The sequence below is a fragment of the Zootoca vivipara genome, chromosome 1 (assembly GCF_965207765.1).
Source record: "Zootoca vivipara chromosome 1, rZooViv2.hap1.1, whole genome shotgun sequence".
Lineage (NCBI taxonomy): Eukaryota > Metazoa > Chordata > Lepidosauria > Squamata > Lacertidae > Zootoca > Zootoca vivipara.
The window spans coordinates 73,050,463-73,068,930 of NC_142582.1; the positions used below are offsets into that span (position 1 = coordinate 73,050,463).

At 44.5% G+C, this 18,468-nt stretch overlaps 1 protein-coding gene across 4 annotated transcripts in view; it reads left to right on the plus strand.

Annotated features, from left to right (window-relative positions):
* Window positions 1–359: 359 nt before the first annotated feature.
* KIF18A (kinesin family member 18A) overlaps window positions 360–18,468 on the plus strand; it is a 41,628-nt gene continuing 23,519 nt past the window's right edge. The window contains exons 1-10 of one of the 4 annotated variants that reach the window (XM_060275299.2): window positions 360–494; window positions 3,085–3,433; window positions 5,901–6,058; window positions 6,975–7,079; window positions 9,363–9,473; window positions 10,516–10,713; window positions 12,329–12,505; window positions 13,669–13,743; window positions 14,020–14,117; window positions 17,940–18,102. In XM_060275299.2, the coding sequence (XP_060131282.1) occupies window positions 3,106–3,433; window positions 5,901–6,058; window positions 6,975–7,079; window positions 9,363–9,473; window positions 10,516–10,713; window positions 12,329–12,505; window positions 13,669–13,743; window positions 14,020–14,117; window positions 17,940–18,102 (1,413 nt within the window). In that variant the 5' untranslated portion in view covers window positions 360–494; window positions 3,085–3,105. Of the gene's footprint in view, window positions 495–1,198; window positions 2,113–3,042; window positions 3,434–5,900; window positions 6,059–6,974; window positions 7,080–9,362; window positions 9,474–10,515; window positions 10,714–12,328; window positions 12,506–13,668; window positions 13,744–14,019; window positions 14,118–17,939; window positions 18,103–18,468 lie in introns of those variants that run through there. The other 3 variants (XM_035117758.3, XM_088667958.1, XM_088667953.1) reach the window with 3 other exon arrangements.

Sequence of the window (18,468 nt, forward strand, 5' to 3'; positions counted from 1 at the left end):
GAAATTCCCTTATGCTGAATAGGCTTCCTCGCGAGAAAAGGGAAAACTTGACAGCTATTCTTTCTTCTCGTACCAGTTCGGCACAGAAACAGTCGAACCCGACTTTCCCCTGCTTTGAATACGCGTCTCTCTCCTCCAACCCGCTCGCTGGAGTCCCGCCCTCCATTCATTCGCTCACTGACAATATCCGCCCCCCTTATTTCCATGCGCGCCACCAAACTGAGCAGAACGTCCACAATCCCAGAATTACGCCCTCGTTTAGGAGATGACTGAAAGCGGAGGGATGGATCCTCCTTAGGACCAAAATGCATCCGAGGGCGCGTCGTAAGCGTGGCGGCTCTTATGACGTTATGCGGCCCTCAACCAATCAGAAGCCGTGGAACGAGAGGCTGCTTGGGTTTGAATTTGGTGGCTCGCTGAAACGAGCGAGCGGGTGGCGACGCCCGAAGAAGCGGCACGGGCTGCTGATCAGCAAGCAGGATCCCTGATGCCCGGTGAGTTTCTCCATTTACGCATACTAGGGTGTCTAGCTCGGTTCAGCTGAAAGAGGGTCCAGATCAGCTCGCTGCATTAGCGAGGATGGCCCTGGGCTGCTTTCTTTCCGGCGGAGTTTTGCGCTCTTGTGTTTGCCTTTCTTTTTGCAGCGCAACCGCACAGGAAGGTCGCTGCTTATTAGCCACGCGACTTTATATTCCACTCGTTCGCCGAGGTCCCTGCAGGGATTTTATAGTACCGTATCGAAAGAAAGTTACGGTGGATCGGGAAGTTCTCCGCCCCAAATTGCCTTTTATGTCTGCACCCCTGCGCACGGTTGGAAGGAAATTCTGGATGGCTTCGAGTTAGAATGTAGTTAGGATCATCCGGCGTATTTATTTGGGAGTGGGAGTACGGTCCATACCTGTAAAGTTCTCTCTTTTTTAAAGGGAAATTCCCTTATGCTGAATAGGCTTCCTCGCGAGAAAAGGGGAAACTTGACAGCTATGGTACGGTCCCGTTGAAATCAGTGGGCGTGGCGTGGCAACATTGAACCAATAGCATCCCATGGAAGCGGCGTAAGGAGTTTTGTAAACGCCTTCAAGACTGGTCGCCTCCAGATGACCTGTGTTGCTGAGCATGCGTCCTGATTTGTTTGCCCTTTTGTGAGTCTTTAGCCCTTGCTACCATCTTTGCAAATTTGGTGCAGTCGTTAACGATCCTGGGGCTGGAGCAGCTCTCCTGTGAGGAAAGCTTGCAACTATGGGGTTTGAGGTTTAGGAAAAATGTGAGAGAGGGAGCTCGTAATAGAGGTGTAGAAAACTATGCATTAAATGAGTCATGACTCTAGAACCCAGGGCCATGTGGTGAAGCTTAGCAATGGAATATAGAGAGGAGACAAAAGGAATACACCCCTTAGTTAAGTTGTGGAATTCACGAATGTAATATGCAGCAATGGTCCCCAATTTGAATGGCTTTTAAAGTGGTTTAGACAAATTTAATGGAAGGCAAGTCTATTAACCATGATGACTATGCACTAGTTCCAGTATCGGAGGTGGTATGCCTCTGCGTACCAGTTGCTGAGAATCACAAGTGGAACAGTGCTGTAGTGTTCATGTCCTGTTTGCGGGCTTCCCATAGGCATCTGGTTGGCCACCCTGAGAACAGGATACAGGACTAGGTGAGGTCCCTTAGGTTATCATGATAGTTACACCACACTTACCAGAGCCATTTCCCATTACAGTACAGTACTTTTCTTACAGCATAAAGTCTGGTTTTGAAGAGAGAGCACCACTGTTCTTATTTATAACAATGCATTCACTTTATTGAGAGTGATTTATGATAGTGAGAGAAAGCGCTGGCTGACTAGAAGCAACCTCCCACATATATTATGGGGATTTTTTTTTTGTGAATTAGCATCCACTTCATTATTTTCTAAGGTGCTACAAGACTCTGGAATCCATTAACATTCAATTGGCTGTATTTATGAGAACAAACATTGTCATTATCTTGTGGTGTATATTTGGAACATTTGGAGTAGCAAAGTGGAGTGCAAAGGACTTCCTCTCAACAAATGGAGTTTACCAGACCGTATTCCTCTAACTGCTGTTGGCATTGACAGAGTTATTATTGTATAGCGTGAGTGAAACCTGATGCATATGAATATGCTAACTGAAAAATGTATGTGACAATGTGAGCAAGCACCAAGTCATGTCTTCTAGATCATTATTAACAGTAAAGAAAGAACCAAGTTCTTAAACTAGATCATATGTCAGTCTGAAAATACATATTCTGAACCTGTGCACATTGAAATTTCTCTTATGTGGTAGAAGAGTTTCTTTGGACTATGAGTGTTTGTAGTGTGTTATGAATCATTTTGTTTGTTCAGGAGTTAAACTTGCAGATACAGTAGCATTTTCTGTTAATTCTCGCAGTCTTTCATAGCCTCATCCTCCCTCCACACAAGAGTATTTGCACTCTTCACACATTAAGTTGAGGAACTCATTTTGGTAGAATTCTACTATCTATCTAAAATAGTTGCATGGGATCTGTGGTGGTCAGCTGGACAATTGAAGCAAATAAAACAGCATATTTTACTGGACTCCAGTCATTGGCAAACAAATGGCAGGAGAATCTTGAGTTACATCTAAGCTTGTGTAAACACTGCAAATAAGCTTTGCGGATCAGCTGCTGCTTGTAAAACCAAAAATAGCACTTAAAAAATTACATTTTGGTGGGTTTAACTGTACATCCCAGTATATGTGGGACCCATAGAGCAGTGTGTCTTCTCACATGCATAAATGTTTTGTCATTTGCATAAACCTCTTGCTGCACTTTCTTAAATTACTGCTTAAAAATATAACTAGTCAGTTTACATTTTTGGCCAGTCAAATTATCAACCCTAGACCTAACCTAAATTCATTTGCTTGCTTGGTTTAGCAGCACAATTATATGCGTATTTACTCAGAAGAGAAACTTACCTCATTCAGGTGAGTTTACTCCCAGGTAAACAAGTATAGGAGTGCAGGTGTTGTTGTTGTTTAATCTGCTTTCATTTTCTTCCACCAGCAAAAGAAACTGAATTTACTTTATATGACAAATCTTCCCCAGACACCATAACTGCCCTTCGTAATGTCTGCTACTGTTCAAGAAAATGTCTGCAATCACGTGAAGGTAGTGGTCCGTGTTCGTCCAGAAAGTCAGAAAGAGAGAGATGGCAACTTCAGGAAAGTGCTCCAAGTTGTCGATAAGCATATGTTGGTCTTTGATCCCAAAGTGGAGGAAGTCAGTTTCTTTCAAGGGAAAAAAGTTCCATTCCGTGATCTTAACAAGAGGGAAAACAAGGACCTCAAATTTGTGTTCGATGCTGTATTTGACGAACATTCTTCTCAGCTGGAGGTCTTTGAAGACACTACCCTGACCATGCTGGATGGCTTTTTAAATGGATATAATTGCACAGGTAACTTTCTGCTGCATTTCTCCCTTTGTTAGTTATAGAAATAATCCTGTATCACCAGTCAGTTCTACTTTGAGTGGAGGGGGGGGGCAGCTCCTTCTGCCCCCTATTCTATTTATAAGCTTCAAAACTTTGTTGTTATTTTCCAAGCTTGTTGGGGATGTTTGGTTTCTTGTCCTTTGCTTGACATGTAGTAACTCTCTTCCTGCAAATGAAAGCCCAAACCTCCTGTATCCCATTTGCAGGAAAAAATGGATATTAGTGAAGAGCATGAAGAATAGTTTCCCTCACCATTACTTGCTGGTAGTTCTGATTCTAGCAGTTACTTCTAGCTTTGGTACTGAGCGGTAGCAGTGTGCAGGGTGGAGCAGACCACCCTCCCAAACATTGATGGCGCTGCTGCTTACCAGAACAGCGGCAAAGTTGGGGGAGGGGTTCATGGTTGCACCAGTGGTACCACCGCTGCCAATCCGGCACTCCTGTCAATGCAAGCATGCAGTCCTCCCAGCCCCATTCAGATAAGCAGCAGCAGAGCCATGATCAGAAGGCAGCTCTGTTGATCCTCCCCATCACACTGCTGGTTCTGAGCAGTTGCTAGCTACCGTGTTTCCCCTTTTTTAAGCCGTAGTCATAAAGTAAGCCATGGCAGGATTTTTGAGATTTTTAAAATATAAGACATACCCCGAAAATAAGACATGCAGGCACCCAGCAGCGAAGGTGGGAACGGGGCCGAGGATGCCTTTGGCCAAAAGTTGGGGGGGGGGTCGGGAAGTTCCATTTGGTGTGGGGGGGGAGTTGGAGGGAGGGAGACACCGCTGACCGGGCTCGTTGCCTCTTTTTTCTATTCACGTTGTTTGTTCCTGTAAAATACCCGCAAGCCGGCTAAGCAGGAAAGAAAGGGGAGAGGACTTGCGCGTTTTCCCTCCCCGCCGACACCTTTTTCCTCTTTCTCTCTCCCCCCCCCCCCCCGGAAGCTTCCTCAACCCGTGCTGGGCGCCGACCCGGCAGGCTGCTTCCTTGATCCGGCGGCCTGCCGGGTCGGCGCTGATCAGTGCTGCGCGGAGCACTGGATCGAGGAGCCGGTCTGCAGAGTCAGCGCTCAGCAACGCCGTGGGAGGCGATGCTCTGTGCGGCGCTGCTGGGCGCTGACTCTGCAGACCGGCTCCTCGATCTGGTGCTCCGCGCAGCACTGATCAGCGCCGACCCGGCAGGCCACTTCCTTGATCCGGTGGCCTGCCGAGTCGGCGCCCAGCTGCCGATCCGAGGAAGCCCCGCTGTCGCCGCCAGTCTCCAAGCTGCGCTTCGGCTCGGGGGACTGGCGGGGAAGGCAGGCAGGCAGGCAGGCGGCAAGCAGCGCCCGCTGAGCTTCGGCTCCGGGACTGTTGTTGCCTGCCTGCCTGCCTTCCCCGAGGAAGCCCCGCTGCTGCCGCCAGTCCCCCGAGCTGCGCTTCGGCTCAGGGGACTGCCACACGCCTGACATCAGCGGGGCCGGAATCCGCTCCCCGCTGCCTCTGGTTTCAGCCCCCGCGCGCCTTCTCCCGGGGAGTCTCCCGGGGAGTCTCGGTGCGGCGCTTCGCAGGCGGCCCCCGCGGGAAGTCTGCAGCTACGGCAGGGACCTGACCTGGCAGCAGAGGTGGCGGAGGTGGCCCTCCCGGGCCATTTTCACGTGCCGCAGATGGGAGTGCATTGATTCCTGCAGGTTGCACGCACACGCCCTGCCTGCTCTCCCTGCAGCCCAGAACTGGCGGCTGCTGCAGCGCAGAGTGCTCGGAGAGCCCAGCAGCGCCGCGGAAGCAGAGAGCCTGCAAGGAGGGAGGAGGAGGAGGAGGACTCCTCTGTGCTGCTTGGCGGTGGCACTTTAGCAGCATGGTCATGGACACCCCGGGGTAGGGGCCCTTCCTGGCAGGGTGGCTGCGGCCCCTCAGCACAAGCCGAGACCCAGCGCTGACGGGGTGCTCCCTCCTCAGCCAAGCCTGCTCCATCTGAACGCGGGGAGGGAAGGAAGGCATGGGCGTATGTGTGTGTGTGTGTGTGCACGCGCGCACGGTCTAGCCCGCCACAAATTCTGAGGGACAGTGAACTGGCCCCCCACATTAAAAGTTTGCTGACCCCTGTCCTGGACAGTGTTGCATGCTCTCCACCTGCTCTGGCTTCCCATATATTACCAAGAACAGCTGTAAGGTACTGTAATAAGAATAATAAAAAAGACATCCCCTGAAAATAAGACACCGTGTGTTTTTTTGAGGAAAAAAAGTTATAAGACGGTGTCTTAAAAAAGGGGAAACACGGTATCACAGCGGTACAGCGTTCTGCATCCATATTTCACTTGCACCTTCTCACAAGTCGAATGATCAGTTTATCACCTTGGTTGGAGGGCTGCCATATTTCTTCAAACTTCTAAAAACTGTGTAAAACCACCTTCTGAAAACGGCTGGAAATTGCTCAAAGCAATCACCTGCTTTCAATTTAGTGCTTGCTTATGGCGCAACTGGAGCTGGGAAGACTCATACGATGCTGGGCTCCCAGGAAGACCCTGGAGTGATGTACCGGACCATGATGGAGCTCTACAATGCCATAGAGCGAATGAAAGAGGAGAAGCATTGCGCCATTGCCGTTTCTTACCTTGAGGTAAGCAGGCGGAATAATTTTGCACAATAACAGTTGTTTTTGTATACGGAATAGGATGAAAGGTACCCAAGCCAGCTTAGTCAGAGGCTGAGAAAACATTGTCTATCTTCCAGCCAAACATTCCGCCTTCCAGCTAGCATGAGAGATGTTCTGCTATGGTGCACTCCCATGTTTCGGAGGGGTACATACCAGTAATCCCGACCCATGGCATCACAGCACCAGAGGAGCAAGTAGAATTGGAAAGAAATGGTTTTGAATTCCTCCCTGGCCTGATATTGGAGGATTTAAAACTGCTCCCCCGCTCTGATCTCAGGGAGCTTCTTGGGCAGGCATCCCCAAGCTGTGGCCCTCCAGATGTTTTGGCCTCCCATGATCCCTAACTAACAGGACCAGTGGTCGGGGAAGTTGGGAATTGTGGTCCAAAACATTTGGAGGGCCGAAGTTTGGGGATGCCTGTTCTTGGGATTCAAGAAAGGAAACAAACAAGCAAACCAACCAACGGCTTTGCTCCCAGCTGCCAGAGAACAGAACACAACGTAACTTCCCAGTAGCCAAGCCTAGGATTAGGTCTCATGACAGCATGCACAATTGAGAGTTTTCTGCTTGTCTAGTTTCAAATGTATTGGTGCTTTCCTCCTGTCAAATTGCCATTCTGTCTCCTTTGCTCTGGAAAGTTAAAAAGGTGATTTGGATATTTGGAAAGAAAATTAGGACCCTTAACTGAATTTAAAACTTAGGGATAAAACATATCTGGAAGCGCCTGTGATTTCATCTAGGTGCATTTTTCATCTTCTAAAATGGGACTACAGCTACCAAATCCAGATACCTTCTGTATGGTTAGCTGCTTACCTTTGTGTATCTTAATATCTGCCTTTTCCAATGCCTTTCCCTCCCCCCCAAACCCTTTTTCCCCAAGGTCTACAATGAGAAGATACATGATTTGCTTGTAAGTTCAGGACCACTGGCTGTTCGAGAAGATCCTCAAAAAGGAGTGCTGGTTCATGGGTTAACAATGCATCAGGTGTGCACATATTTATATCATCCATGTTATTCATTAATTGCTTATTTGCCTGCTTGCAGTATTTGCAGGCAGTCCTATAACACAGTTCTCAGAGTAGCTCACAAAGCAATTAAAATTGTTTTGTTTTTACTTTCACAGTGTTCTGGTTGACTCTCCCTGTGGACCAAATTTGTCTTGCCCACATCATGTTAAACCATGGTTTAGTATTACATGCATGCCAGAGTTACGGAGTTTGACCCAATATATAAGCATGCCTATCTGCAGCTTTGTTTCCAAAATTCGATTTTTTTTTCTAAATCGGTTTTAACAGGGATATCTTGAAAAGTTTTCAGAGTCATTTCAACCCACTATGGGTACTATTCTATCAAAAGAAGCGGAACAGATCAGAATGCCCTCCCAAGCCATGATTCATATATTATGGACAAATCAAGTTCAGTCCTATCCATCTTGATGTGAAGATTTACAAGCTTTATTTCTGGGAAGAAAATAACAGTGCAAAACCATTACTTTATGAAGACACTTGAAATACTAGTGGGCCTCTCTAAGTGACCTGTTTGTGAAGGCAGTTGCCATGAAACAACTGTTTAAATCAAACGTGGTAGCAATCTTCAACCTCTTTATCACAAAGTTGTGCTGTCAAAATTGAAACAGTTCTTTTGAGTAAAGTGGCTTTGGGACTGAAGCGTTTGATCAAACACAAAAACCTCTTCATCACAGTAGTATCTAACTCATATTCTTAATTTTTTTATATCTGCTACACATGCACCCAATTTCTCCCAATATGTCCTCTCATTTCTCCACTTTCCCCTCCTCCTCTATGCTATGTCTCTGCTGTTGCCACCCATAGTGGACCTTGACTTCTTTGGTCAAGGCTTGGAGGGAAGCTGGCAGCTGACTTGTCAGAATTCGGAGGTGGGGAGCCTGCTTCCAGGCATCTTCTTCTACGTATGCCATTGTTTCCATTTGTACAGCTATCAAAGGGCCAAAAATATCAGAAGCTGATGGGGATGGTACTACTACTGCTTAATGCTTTTAATGTCAGCAGCAGCAAACCAAACAGTGAAGCAATATGGTCTCTGCACAATTAGCCGACGGCCTGTAAAAAGAAATGTGTGTGCAGCCGGGGGGGGGGGGGAGAGACTATTGGCATATTCTATCCCCCAACCCTAAAAGTGTATCAGCATGAAGCTGCTGAGCTTGGGGACTGGTTGGGTAGTCCTCTTGCTAAGCCCTGAAGCTTGGCAGTCTACAATGGCCTTCCTCATGTGGGTCTGAATTGGAATGACACAGTGCAGGAGCGACTGTGTTTTTGCCTCCCTTGTGGTGTATGGGAGAATTTTGAGGGAATTGGGGCCACGGATGTGACCCTCAACATATCCCCAACTCAGGTCCCCCCCATCCCCCCCAAACCAGGATTCTTTTCATCTGTTTGGGTTAGGGTTGTAAAGTGGCTGGCCCAACAAGGATAATGGAGTCATGTTTGCCTCCACTTTCCCAGCTTGTACTTCAGCCTACTGGATAATTTTCTCTTCACATCAGATATTTAAACTGGTGAAGGCTTTCTGGGAAGGCTGAACATGGAAGCAGACTGCCAAGAAAGCAAACCAAGATAGCCCTTGGAGTTGATTGTGTGAGGACTATCCCCCATAACAAACATTGCCATTGATGGTCCAAGTCCATTTTCATAGGACAGCTCCTTTATAAATATTCAGTTCCTTCTGAAAGAAATAGAGTATAACCACATTTTCCTACCTGTCAATAGAGTTATTGGATATTGTATTTTATTTTTTAAATTTTAATGAACGCGTAAGTCTTACTGTGAGGTCTACTTACTCAATGAATTGATTTGGGTTTGTTTAATTCTGTGTTTGTGAACGCCTTTCCCTTCTTAACGGCTTTAAAATGAACTTTGCGTCACCACCTACTCAAAGAATGTGCCTATCACAACCTGAATGGGCTAGCGGTTTGGGAATAGGTAAAATGATGCCTTTTAGCTGACCCAACTTCTCGAGGGGACACTAGGCACAAGTTAATCTTGAACATAATCTTCTTTGGGCAGGTGCTGAAGCTTACGCTCACCTACAGAAGCTGGTTTGATAAAAGGTATCTTCTTACCTGCTTTGTGTGTGTCATCCTCTGGGACCAAGATGGCAACAAAAGCCAAAGCTACGATGTTAACATTATGACTCAAATCCCATGACAATGAAACTCCCAGATTAAAATCTAGCAAAAAGATTTACTAGTTTCATTTGACTATTTCCCCACCACCACCACCTTTTGTAGCCGAAATCTGCCATGGAGATCTTGCAAATATTGGACTATGGAAACAAAAACAGAACACAGCATCCCACTGATGTGAATGCCTCCTCATCTCGGTCCCATGCTGTCTTTCAGGTAAGATGATACAGCAGATAAGGTGTCTGAGGATCTTAGATAACCTTTGAAGCTTTGTTTAAAAAGAGAGAGAGAGAGAGAATCCTCTGCCTATGGCACACCAGCCATAATAGCTCTGGTCTTGGGAAGAGAGATCCAGCTTGCACTCTTGTCTGCATTAAATCCTTTGTGCTAAATAGCATTCAGGAGAGGAGAGGAGAGGAGCTCTTGGTGGTCTGTGCCTTCACTCGACTTCAGATGAGGAATCTATTGAGGTGTCATAGCTGCTTGTGAGAAATAAATGTACTCCACGCTCATATAAATGGCAATATTTTTTTCATGCGTAACTGCTTCTGTTCATTTATTTTTTTTCATACATAAAAATATATCAAGAAGTGATTCCCACTAGAGGGGCTGACTTAGTATATAGCAGACTGAGCCTATGCATGTTTAAACAGAAGTCCTGGCGAGTTCAGTGGTGCTTGGTCCCAGGGAAATGTGGCTGGGATTGCAAACAAAAAGTATAATGCTATCTATGCACAGTTGCTGCAGAGTTAAGTCTTGGTGAGTTCAGGTAAACTTGTTTCTGAGTAAACGTGTTAAGATCCCAAAGAGAGTGTTGTTGGAATAGGAAGCTTTCAGATTGTGTGCTTTCAGATTGGCGGTTTCATTGTGCATCCTTTATTGCATTGTTTATACGGCACTTTGAGAATTGTGGGTGGAAAGTGGGGTGGAAATGTTGGGAATATAAAATAAACAATCCTTTCTGAAGTGTGTTAATCCAAACCTGGGTCTCCTGCTGTTTTTAGACTACAGTTCCCATCATCCCTGACCACTTGTCCTGCTAGCTAGGGATGATGGGAGTTGTAGTCCAATCTTCAGTTTTAATTTCCTTGTCCGATTCATTTTTGCACACTGCATGACTGCCAGAAAGTCTGTATTACAAAAAGCTTAGGTTTGTGCATGTTTGCTCCCCTGCATTGCCCAACTTGTAGGCATGGAAGGGTGATTGTTTTACCTGGATTCTTTCCTCATTTCCTTGTTCTGTACTCCTCTGTTTCAGATCTATTTGAGACAACAAGACAGGACAGCATGTATCAATCAAAATGTCCGTATTGCCAAAATGTGCCTCATTGACTTGGCAGGCTCAGAACGTGCCAGCGCCACAAAGACCAAGGGAGCTCGTTTTAGAGAAGGGGCAAATATTAATCGCTCACTGTTAGCCCTTGGCAATATCATTAATGCTCTGGCAGACCCAAAAGTAGGTACCCGTTTCTTTCTCACCACCTCCCCCAGCTGGGATTGTGTTGCATAAGAAGGTTAATGTTCTATAGTATTCTTTTTCCTATGGCCTAGTCTGTTTATGTCTTTAAATGTAAGTTGCTTGGTACCTTTTAGGTAACAAGTGACTCGTGAATCTCAAAAAGAATAGTGACATGGTAAGGCATGCAAGAAAATAGAGCATGCGAAGCAGTTTGGAATGTGCTAAAGTACTGTATTGGCCTGAATATAAGGCACACTTTTCCCAAATTCCGACCGTGAAAAGTTTAAGTGCAGCTTATGTTCGCGACCTTATGGTATGCAGCCAGGAGTGGGGCAAAGTGGCACCCGCCCCGCGCATAGTCCACCATCCTCTCCCCCATGGCCAGGAAGGGAGAGAGAGTGAGAAAGGGGAAAGGACGTCAGCAACACAGCGCTGCTCCCCCCTCCCAAGTATGCATCCAGGAGCAGAGAGGAAGGGAGCGGCTTATATTCGGGTATTTTTTCTCTCCCCCCCCCCCCGGCCTCCAATTTAAAAGGTGTGGCTTATATTCGGGTGCAACTTACATTTGGGCTGATGCGGTAGTTGTTCCCAAACATTTTGGTATTTTGGTGACCCATTAATTTATTGTAATGGGAATTTTGGACCTTGGGTCTTTGGCAGCCATTGGTGTCAGGCTTTTTAACACCTCACATACTAACTAGCCCAAGGGTAGGCAACCTAAGGCCCGTGGGCCGGATGCGGACCAATCGCCTTCTCAATCTGGCCCAGCTAAAGACTACCGTATGGTGAAATTTGGGTTCATGGGTGCTTAGCAGGACTGGTGATGGTTCAAATGAAATTTTGTTTTCAGGTGACATAAATAATCTGATCTACAAGTAAAAATATATTTGATCCCTAGTTTGCATATTAATCTTGCCTTAAGCTCTTTCTGGCCAGGTGAGCAGGAGCAACCCACTTTGTCCCTGCTAGCCATTACAGCTGGTTCTCTTGGTGTTTGGAGCAGGAAGCCTGTGTCAGCAGGGACTTCCATGCAGGATTTGCCCTGGTTAAAATGGAGATGAATAGCAGTAGCAGGTTGAGCAAAGCCCATCAAATCACTTACAGCACTTTAAAGAAGTAACTAAATATAGGATGTGGGTTGAATCTACTGCAGGTTTCCCTTTGTGCTAGAAATCTATAAACAGGGCTTGGCATATGCTAAGATTCAGGATTTATTGTGCTGGGAACACAGAACTGCTACTGCTGCTGAATTTGGGAGGGAATCTGGGTTTCCACTAGACTGCTGACTCCTTGTACGTACAGGGATTTGCGAGTGGAGAGAATGTAGCATCCATCCTTCCTTTCTTTGCAAGAATTGGAGAATCTAAATTGCTAACCTCTGGTACTCTTTCTCATATAGGAGGACATGTTAGGGGATTGGCTAGGTGTTGCAAGAGGCTTTCTAGAGGGGGGGGGAATTCAAGGTTTTTATCTCCTGTCATTTATGTGCATTGTGGAACGAACAGCTGTTCATAGTAAGTCATGGTCTGATGCTAAAGTAATCTCAGCACTCCATTAAACACTCACCCTCTTCTGTGTGGGTTTTCTTTTTTCTTTTCTTTTTTTCTTCCAGAAGAAGAACCAGCACATTCCTTATCGGAACAGCAACCTTACTCGTTTACTGAAGGATTCTCTAGGAGGAAATTGTCGTACAATAATTATAGCTGCTGTTAGCCCTTCTTCTCTGTTCTATGATGACACATATAACACTCTTAAATATGCCAATCGAGCCAAGGACATCAAATCCTCTGTAAGTAAACTTCTTCTTTTTAAATTCTGCACTGTTGCTTTCAAATTATAAAATTATGTTTGTTTGTTTCTTCTGATTGAGTGGATAATTGCAACAGGAAAAAGATACAGTGATGCCTTGCGAGATGAATTTAATTCATTCTGTGAATCAATTTGTTTCGCGAATAATTCGTCTTGCAAATCGCGGTTTCCCATAGGAATGCATTGAATTTTTAATATATTTTTTTGCCCATAGGAATGGATTAATTAAATTTCAATGCATTCCTATGGGAAACCGCAATTCACAAGACGAATTCATCTTGTGAGTCACAATCAGATCGCAAGACGCATCCGTCTTGCGAAAAATTCGTCTTGCAGGGCATTTGTCTTGCGAGGTACCACTGTATTGCCCTCTCTCTTTTTTTCTTCATATTTAAAAAATATTGTGGCAATCTTATTGAGCACTTTTTCTTTTTGTGCAAGCAGTGTCACAACTGCCTTCTTTGCTCCTTGTACTTTCTTATCTTCCCTTCCCTCTGTTTCATGGCATTATTTCAAAGGGGAAAACAATTCCTTGATACACTTGACCTACATCCAATTTCCCTTCTCCCTTCCGTATTTTCCTTCTTCATCTGCAGCTCCTCAATGCAGATCTTAGGCCTTTCTCAAGGGTTTCCTTACATAAAGGAGATCCTGGGAGCGGGAGCGGTTACTGGGTGTTGTAATCGTCAGAAAGGAGTGAGGAATTCCCCCCCTGGGATGAGCACAGCTTTGGATGCTGCCCATTGAGTTGAAACTCAACTTGGGCTCGGCAAAGTTTATTGGCACTGGCAAAAAAAAGGGCAGGTGGTGATTGTCACCAATTCATCCTTCTCTCCAGCCCTGGGAAAAGCTGTTCTGGAGGGTTGGGGGAAACTCCAGAACAATGTGGGAGCAGCAGGAGGAAAGAGTAATTGGTGATAATTGTGGAGTAGAAGTCTGAATCCAAGCCATGACTTTTATTATGTTCAGGCATGTCTGGATCCATCCCATTACCTTTCCATTAGCTTTATTTAATCAGAGGGGTTTTTGTGACTGATGTTTGTGTTGCTTGATATGATGATCACATGGTATGTTTTCCACAGCAAAGGAAGAATATACTGTCTTCTGATGTTTATGTAGCTGAACTTTGTCTTCTCTTCACAGCTGAAGAGCAATGTTGTAAGCTTGGACAGCCATATAAGTCAATACGTTAAGATTTGTGAAGAACAAAAGAAAGAGGTATGTCACTTACTAGAATAGTTAATGTTGCTTGAGTTACACATAAAGGATAACAGCATAATTAAAAGAAGGCATTAATTGTTGTGCACCCAGCTACCCCAGATTTCCAGAAAACCTGGTGTTTCTGTGTTATATTAGGTGTAATGTAGTTCATTAGTATGGCTTTAAAAATTGGTTTTCAAAAAGCTGTTTAAAGAAACTCATGGAATACTAAAAATGAGATACAAACTGCACATACACCCATTTCTTTCCAAATACACTATTATCCTGTTTCAGATCATAATGCTGAAAGAGAAACTACGAGTCCTTGAGTTGGAAAAAACATCTTCTCCTGACAGACATGCCACAGATCAACAACAGGTGGAAATTTCAAGGTAAAAAAGAAGCTTACTTATTGTGTTGTCTTGTACAAAGTAATGACATGATCCACAACTACCTGCGTGTACTTCTAATACCTTCTTTCTTGTCAGCCTTAGTTGGTCAGTGGTACCCTGTCAGCCAATGTACCATAATGCACTTGGTCACTCCTTACAACAGAGAGGCTTTCCCATGCTTTCATATTGCTTTCCAGTGGCTCCCCCTCCCTTGCCATAATTTACTGTACAAGCTACTGGGGATCTATAGGAAAGTCGAGTTAAACACCTGGTTAATAAGCAAACTCCCATAGAGGGGTGCCTCGACTTACGGATTTAATCCGTTCCGAAGGCACCTTCGTAAGTCAAAAAACGCCATTGGAAACACGATTTCCCATAGGAATGCATTGAAAATGGAAAAAATTTGTAAGTCGAAGCAACCCTATCTAAAACTGCCGCGTTCCCCCCCCCCCCGGATGTTGAGACATTCGTAAGCGCGTGACCATTACCCCCATTCGTAAGTCGAAAAATTCGGTTGTTGAGTCGTTTGTAAGTCGAGGTCCCACTGTATATGGTCCACTCCCATGCACAAAGGAGGGAACATTTGATTATCTTATTGTGCCTATAAAACAGCCATTGTTGTTTTCTTGGTGGTATTGCCTTTAATATTACCAATGCTGATCCTGGGATAAGGATTCAACACCTGAAAATGCAGGTTCCTAGTTTTAAGGGTACCTGTCCTTAACCTTGAATGCTCAGGTGCTGGATGTAGCCAGCTATGCCTTTGCCCAGCTTAAGTTGGTGCACTTGTTCCTGAAACCTGAAGATCTGGCCATGGTAGCTCGTGTCATACGGTAGTTACATCATACAATCGGAGAATTGTAGAGTCGGAAGGGACCACAAGGGTCATCTAGTCCAACCCCCTGCAATGCAGGAATATTTTGCTTGGTGCTTGAACCCACAACCCATTTCAACTTGGTGCTTGAACCCACAACCCATTTCAGGACTGTACTCCCCAGAATTCTGTTTAGTCAGAACCAGGGTTAGGACCTTCTCAGTTGCTCCACCCAACCTCTGGAATCCCCTTTCAAGAAACATTCACCTTACCTCCTTGTTACTGGTTTCTTTTATTTGCCATGGTGTTGAATTTCCTTTTTTAGAAAGGCTCTTGAACTGTGTTTTTAAGCTGGGGCAAAATTGGTTTAATTTTGGGCTGGGAATGGTTTTCAATGGATACTTTTATTTTTACTCTGCTATTTTTACCATTTCCTTTTTTTGTATTTTTTTAAGCATTTGCATTATAACTTTTTAATATTGTTTTAGCCACCTTGGGCTGTCTTAGAGAAATGGCCAATAGAAATGTTTTCAGTAAATAAATGTAATTGCTGTTTACAGCTATATTTTCTGTCTAAGCTCTAGAAATTCAATTAGGCGTAAGGAGAAAAATTATGCCCAGTAAAATCTCTCTTTTGAAGTTCTAACGCTCCCTGGTGCTATGGAATCACCTAATACCGGCCAGGGCAGTGGAAGGGTTTAAAGTGCAGCTGTGCACTGAGACAGAGGGTCCTTATCCAATCTGGCAAAATCAGGCTTCCAGGAACTGGGAAGCAAGCACTAGCCACTGAGAATGTGGGGGTATATTCCATGTAACATCAAGATAATCATAAGATTTTGAGCCCCTAGATCTTGTGTTAAGAGCAAATTTATCGGCAGTTCCATTTTTGGTTCGAAATACCATTTATTTCAAAAACAGGAATTCAAAAATACTACTACAGGGGTGTGTGTTTTTTAAAAAATAATCTTCTCCAGTTAAGAGAGAATCGCTGCCTACTTGGTTAAAAATAACCTGGAAAATTATGTTTTTGCAGAACTGTGTATATAGCGAGACAACTTTTTAAATGACCCTTTCCTGTATAATAAACACATTAAGCAATTTTACTCTTTTATATCTCTGACATAAACCAAAGCTGCTATAACTCCATATATAGACAAATATCCCCAGGGAAGGATCATAGGTGCTAATCACCGTTTGTTACATTACAGATTTTTACAGTCGAACTTTCCCATGGTAACCCGCATTTTAATGCTCCAATTAAGAGGTTTTTAAGCTATTAAAAGCTGTCAAGAAAGGCACACCTGTTGAAACACGTGAAATCTAAGTTCTAACAATTTACAGCTGTATTGACAACCTGAATTTATAAGATAAAATAGTTTAACGCTTTGAGACAGAGCCATTTTAGATCCTTTAGAGCAGTAGCTATAACCTGGGACATAGAGATCACCTTTTTATTTATTCCGCGATACACCAGCCTTCCCATACCCCTTCTCGTGTTGAGCCTGGATACCTCAGTTGGTTAGAGCCTGGTGCTGCTTACACCAAGATTACAGGTTCGATCCCCGTAAGGGATAGATGCATATTCCTGCATTGCAGGGAGATGAACTAGATGGTCCTCAGGGGTCCCTTCCAACAATTCTATTATTCTCGGGGGGGGGGGGCAACCTGCAAAAAAACTGCAGATGGCACTACTGCAGGCTCAATCCACCTGTTCACCAACTGATGACCAACGTTTCAGGAGACATCTTCCCAGAAAATCTGTAGCATTGCTTTGTCAATACTGTACAACATTTCCTCCTTTGCCTGTTTCTTTCCCCCCCCACATGCACTAAAGTCAGCGTTTTGCACACTGACGCCCCTTTTTGACCAGGTGCCGCTTAGTAAGCCACTTGAAAACTTACCGTGTCAAACTTGGAAGCAACTATAGAGAGGTGGTGACATCTGAGCTCCTTGGTTAAGCTGTGGAATGGCAGGCATAGCTGGTTGTTGCTTCAGATGGTGAAGGCATGGCGAGTGTTTAAGCCAGGCTTCCTCAACCTTGGGCCTCCAGATGTTTTTTGACTACAACTCCCATGATCCCTAGCTAGCAGGACCCAGTGGTTAGGGATGATGGGAATTGTAGTCTCAAAACATCTGGAGGGCCAGGGTTGAGGAAGCCTAGTTTATGCAGATATCACCTGGCTCTTGTCCTTGAGATTAATGTCTGAATGAAAAGCACACTGCTACATGAGGACTTTCACTGTTGGTGTACCATTGTGACGTCCTGGACCTTAATGGGACCTGACATGGTCACCCCGCCCCCGTGCAAAGCCTAGACCAAAACAAAGGGGTTTGTGCTAGTCAGTCCAAGAACTTGGCCTTTTGATACACTTACATGGGAGAATATGGGAATACTAGGGTTTCATTCAGATCTGGAATTATTTTATTAGTTTACCTGATTATAATGCACTTCCGCCCTGTATTCCAACCTTCCTTTTACCTGTTGGGTTATGGAAATGTGGCTTTTTGATCAATATGTCACCATGTTGCACTAAATGTTTAAATGGCAGGAAAGAACAGGTTATTTGAGACACTGCCTTGCCCTTTATATACTCAGTAGGTTGCTGCAAATACTACTGGACTTCCATCTTCCATCAGCCTCAGCCAGCATGGTCAATGGACAGGGATGGTGGCAGCTGTAGACCAGCAACATTTTAAAATACTTTTTAATGTTTTTATTCTATGGTTTTATGTTTTGTGGTTTTATTCTGTAAACCGCTTTGGTATTTTTATGATAAAGCAGTGTATAAATTTAATAAATCATCATCATCATCATCATTTTATAAACAACTAAGCATCTGAAGTGCCACTCCTACTTTAATGTGTTAACCTCTTTTGTTAAACATGGTGGGTTTTTTTAAATTGAAACTGCTATTTACTACAATGTAATGCCCTTGACAAAAAGCACCCTGCAACGAAGCTGTGTTTTGTGTAACTCGGTCCTTTTTCTATATAAATGTTTGGGGCAGGCTTAGAGAAATTTTGAAGTGCGTGTTCACAAATCGAGAGGAAATCAGGCAAGAGTTTCTGAAGCTGGAACTGCACCATAAAGAAAACATCCTTAAAACCCATTATCAAAAAAAATGCCATGAACAAATTGAAATGATGTGCGCTCCGGAGAGAATGGAGAGGGTAAGCTATTAGTATGACAGTTCTGCTGTCCTTTCTGCCATGTTTATGCCAAGCTGTTAGGGCTAATGAAAAGAATGTGGTTCTGATCCTGTGTGTCTCCTTACTGCAGTTATCCAGGGCCTCTTCAAATGAATTACATTGGTTAGATCTTTGAGGGCTTCACTTGAACCCTCTCCCATTGAAAGCGTGCACGAGAGCGTTGCAAGGTTGCGCTGACTAGCCTCCACCTTCCCCAGTGGCAATACATGTGCCAGCAGTCATTCAAAACAGCTATAAAACATTTATCCTCAGCACACATATTAGCAGGAATAGCTAACACCATCTTTCCATGTGCTTTTGGTGTATGTATGGGCTTGTGTGAATCCT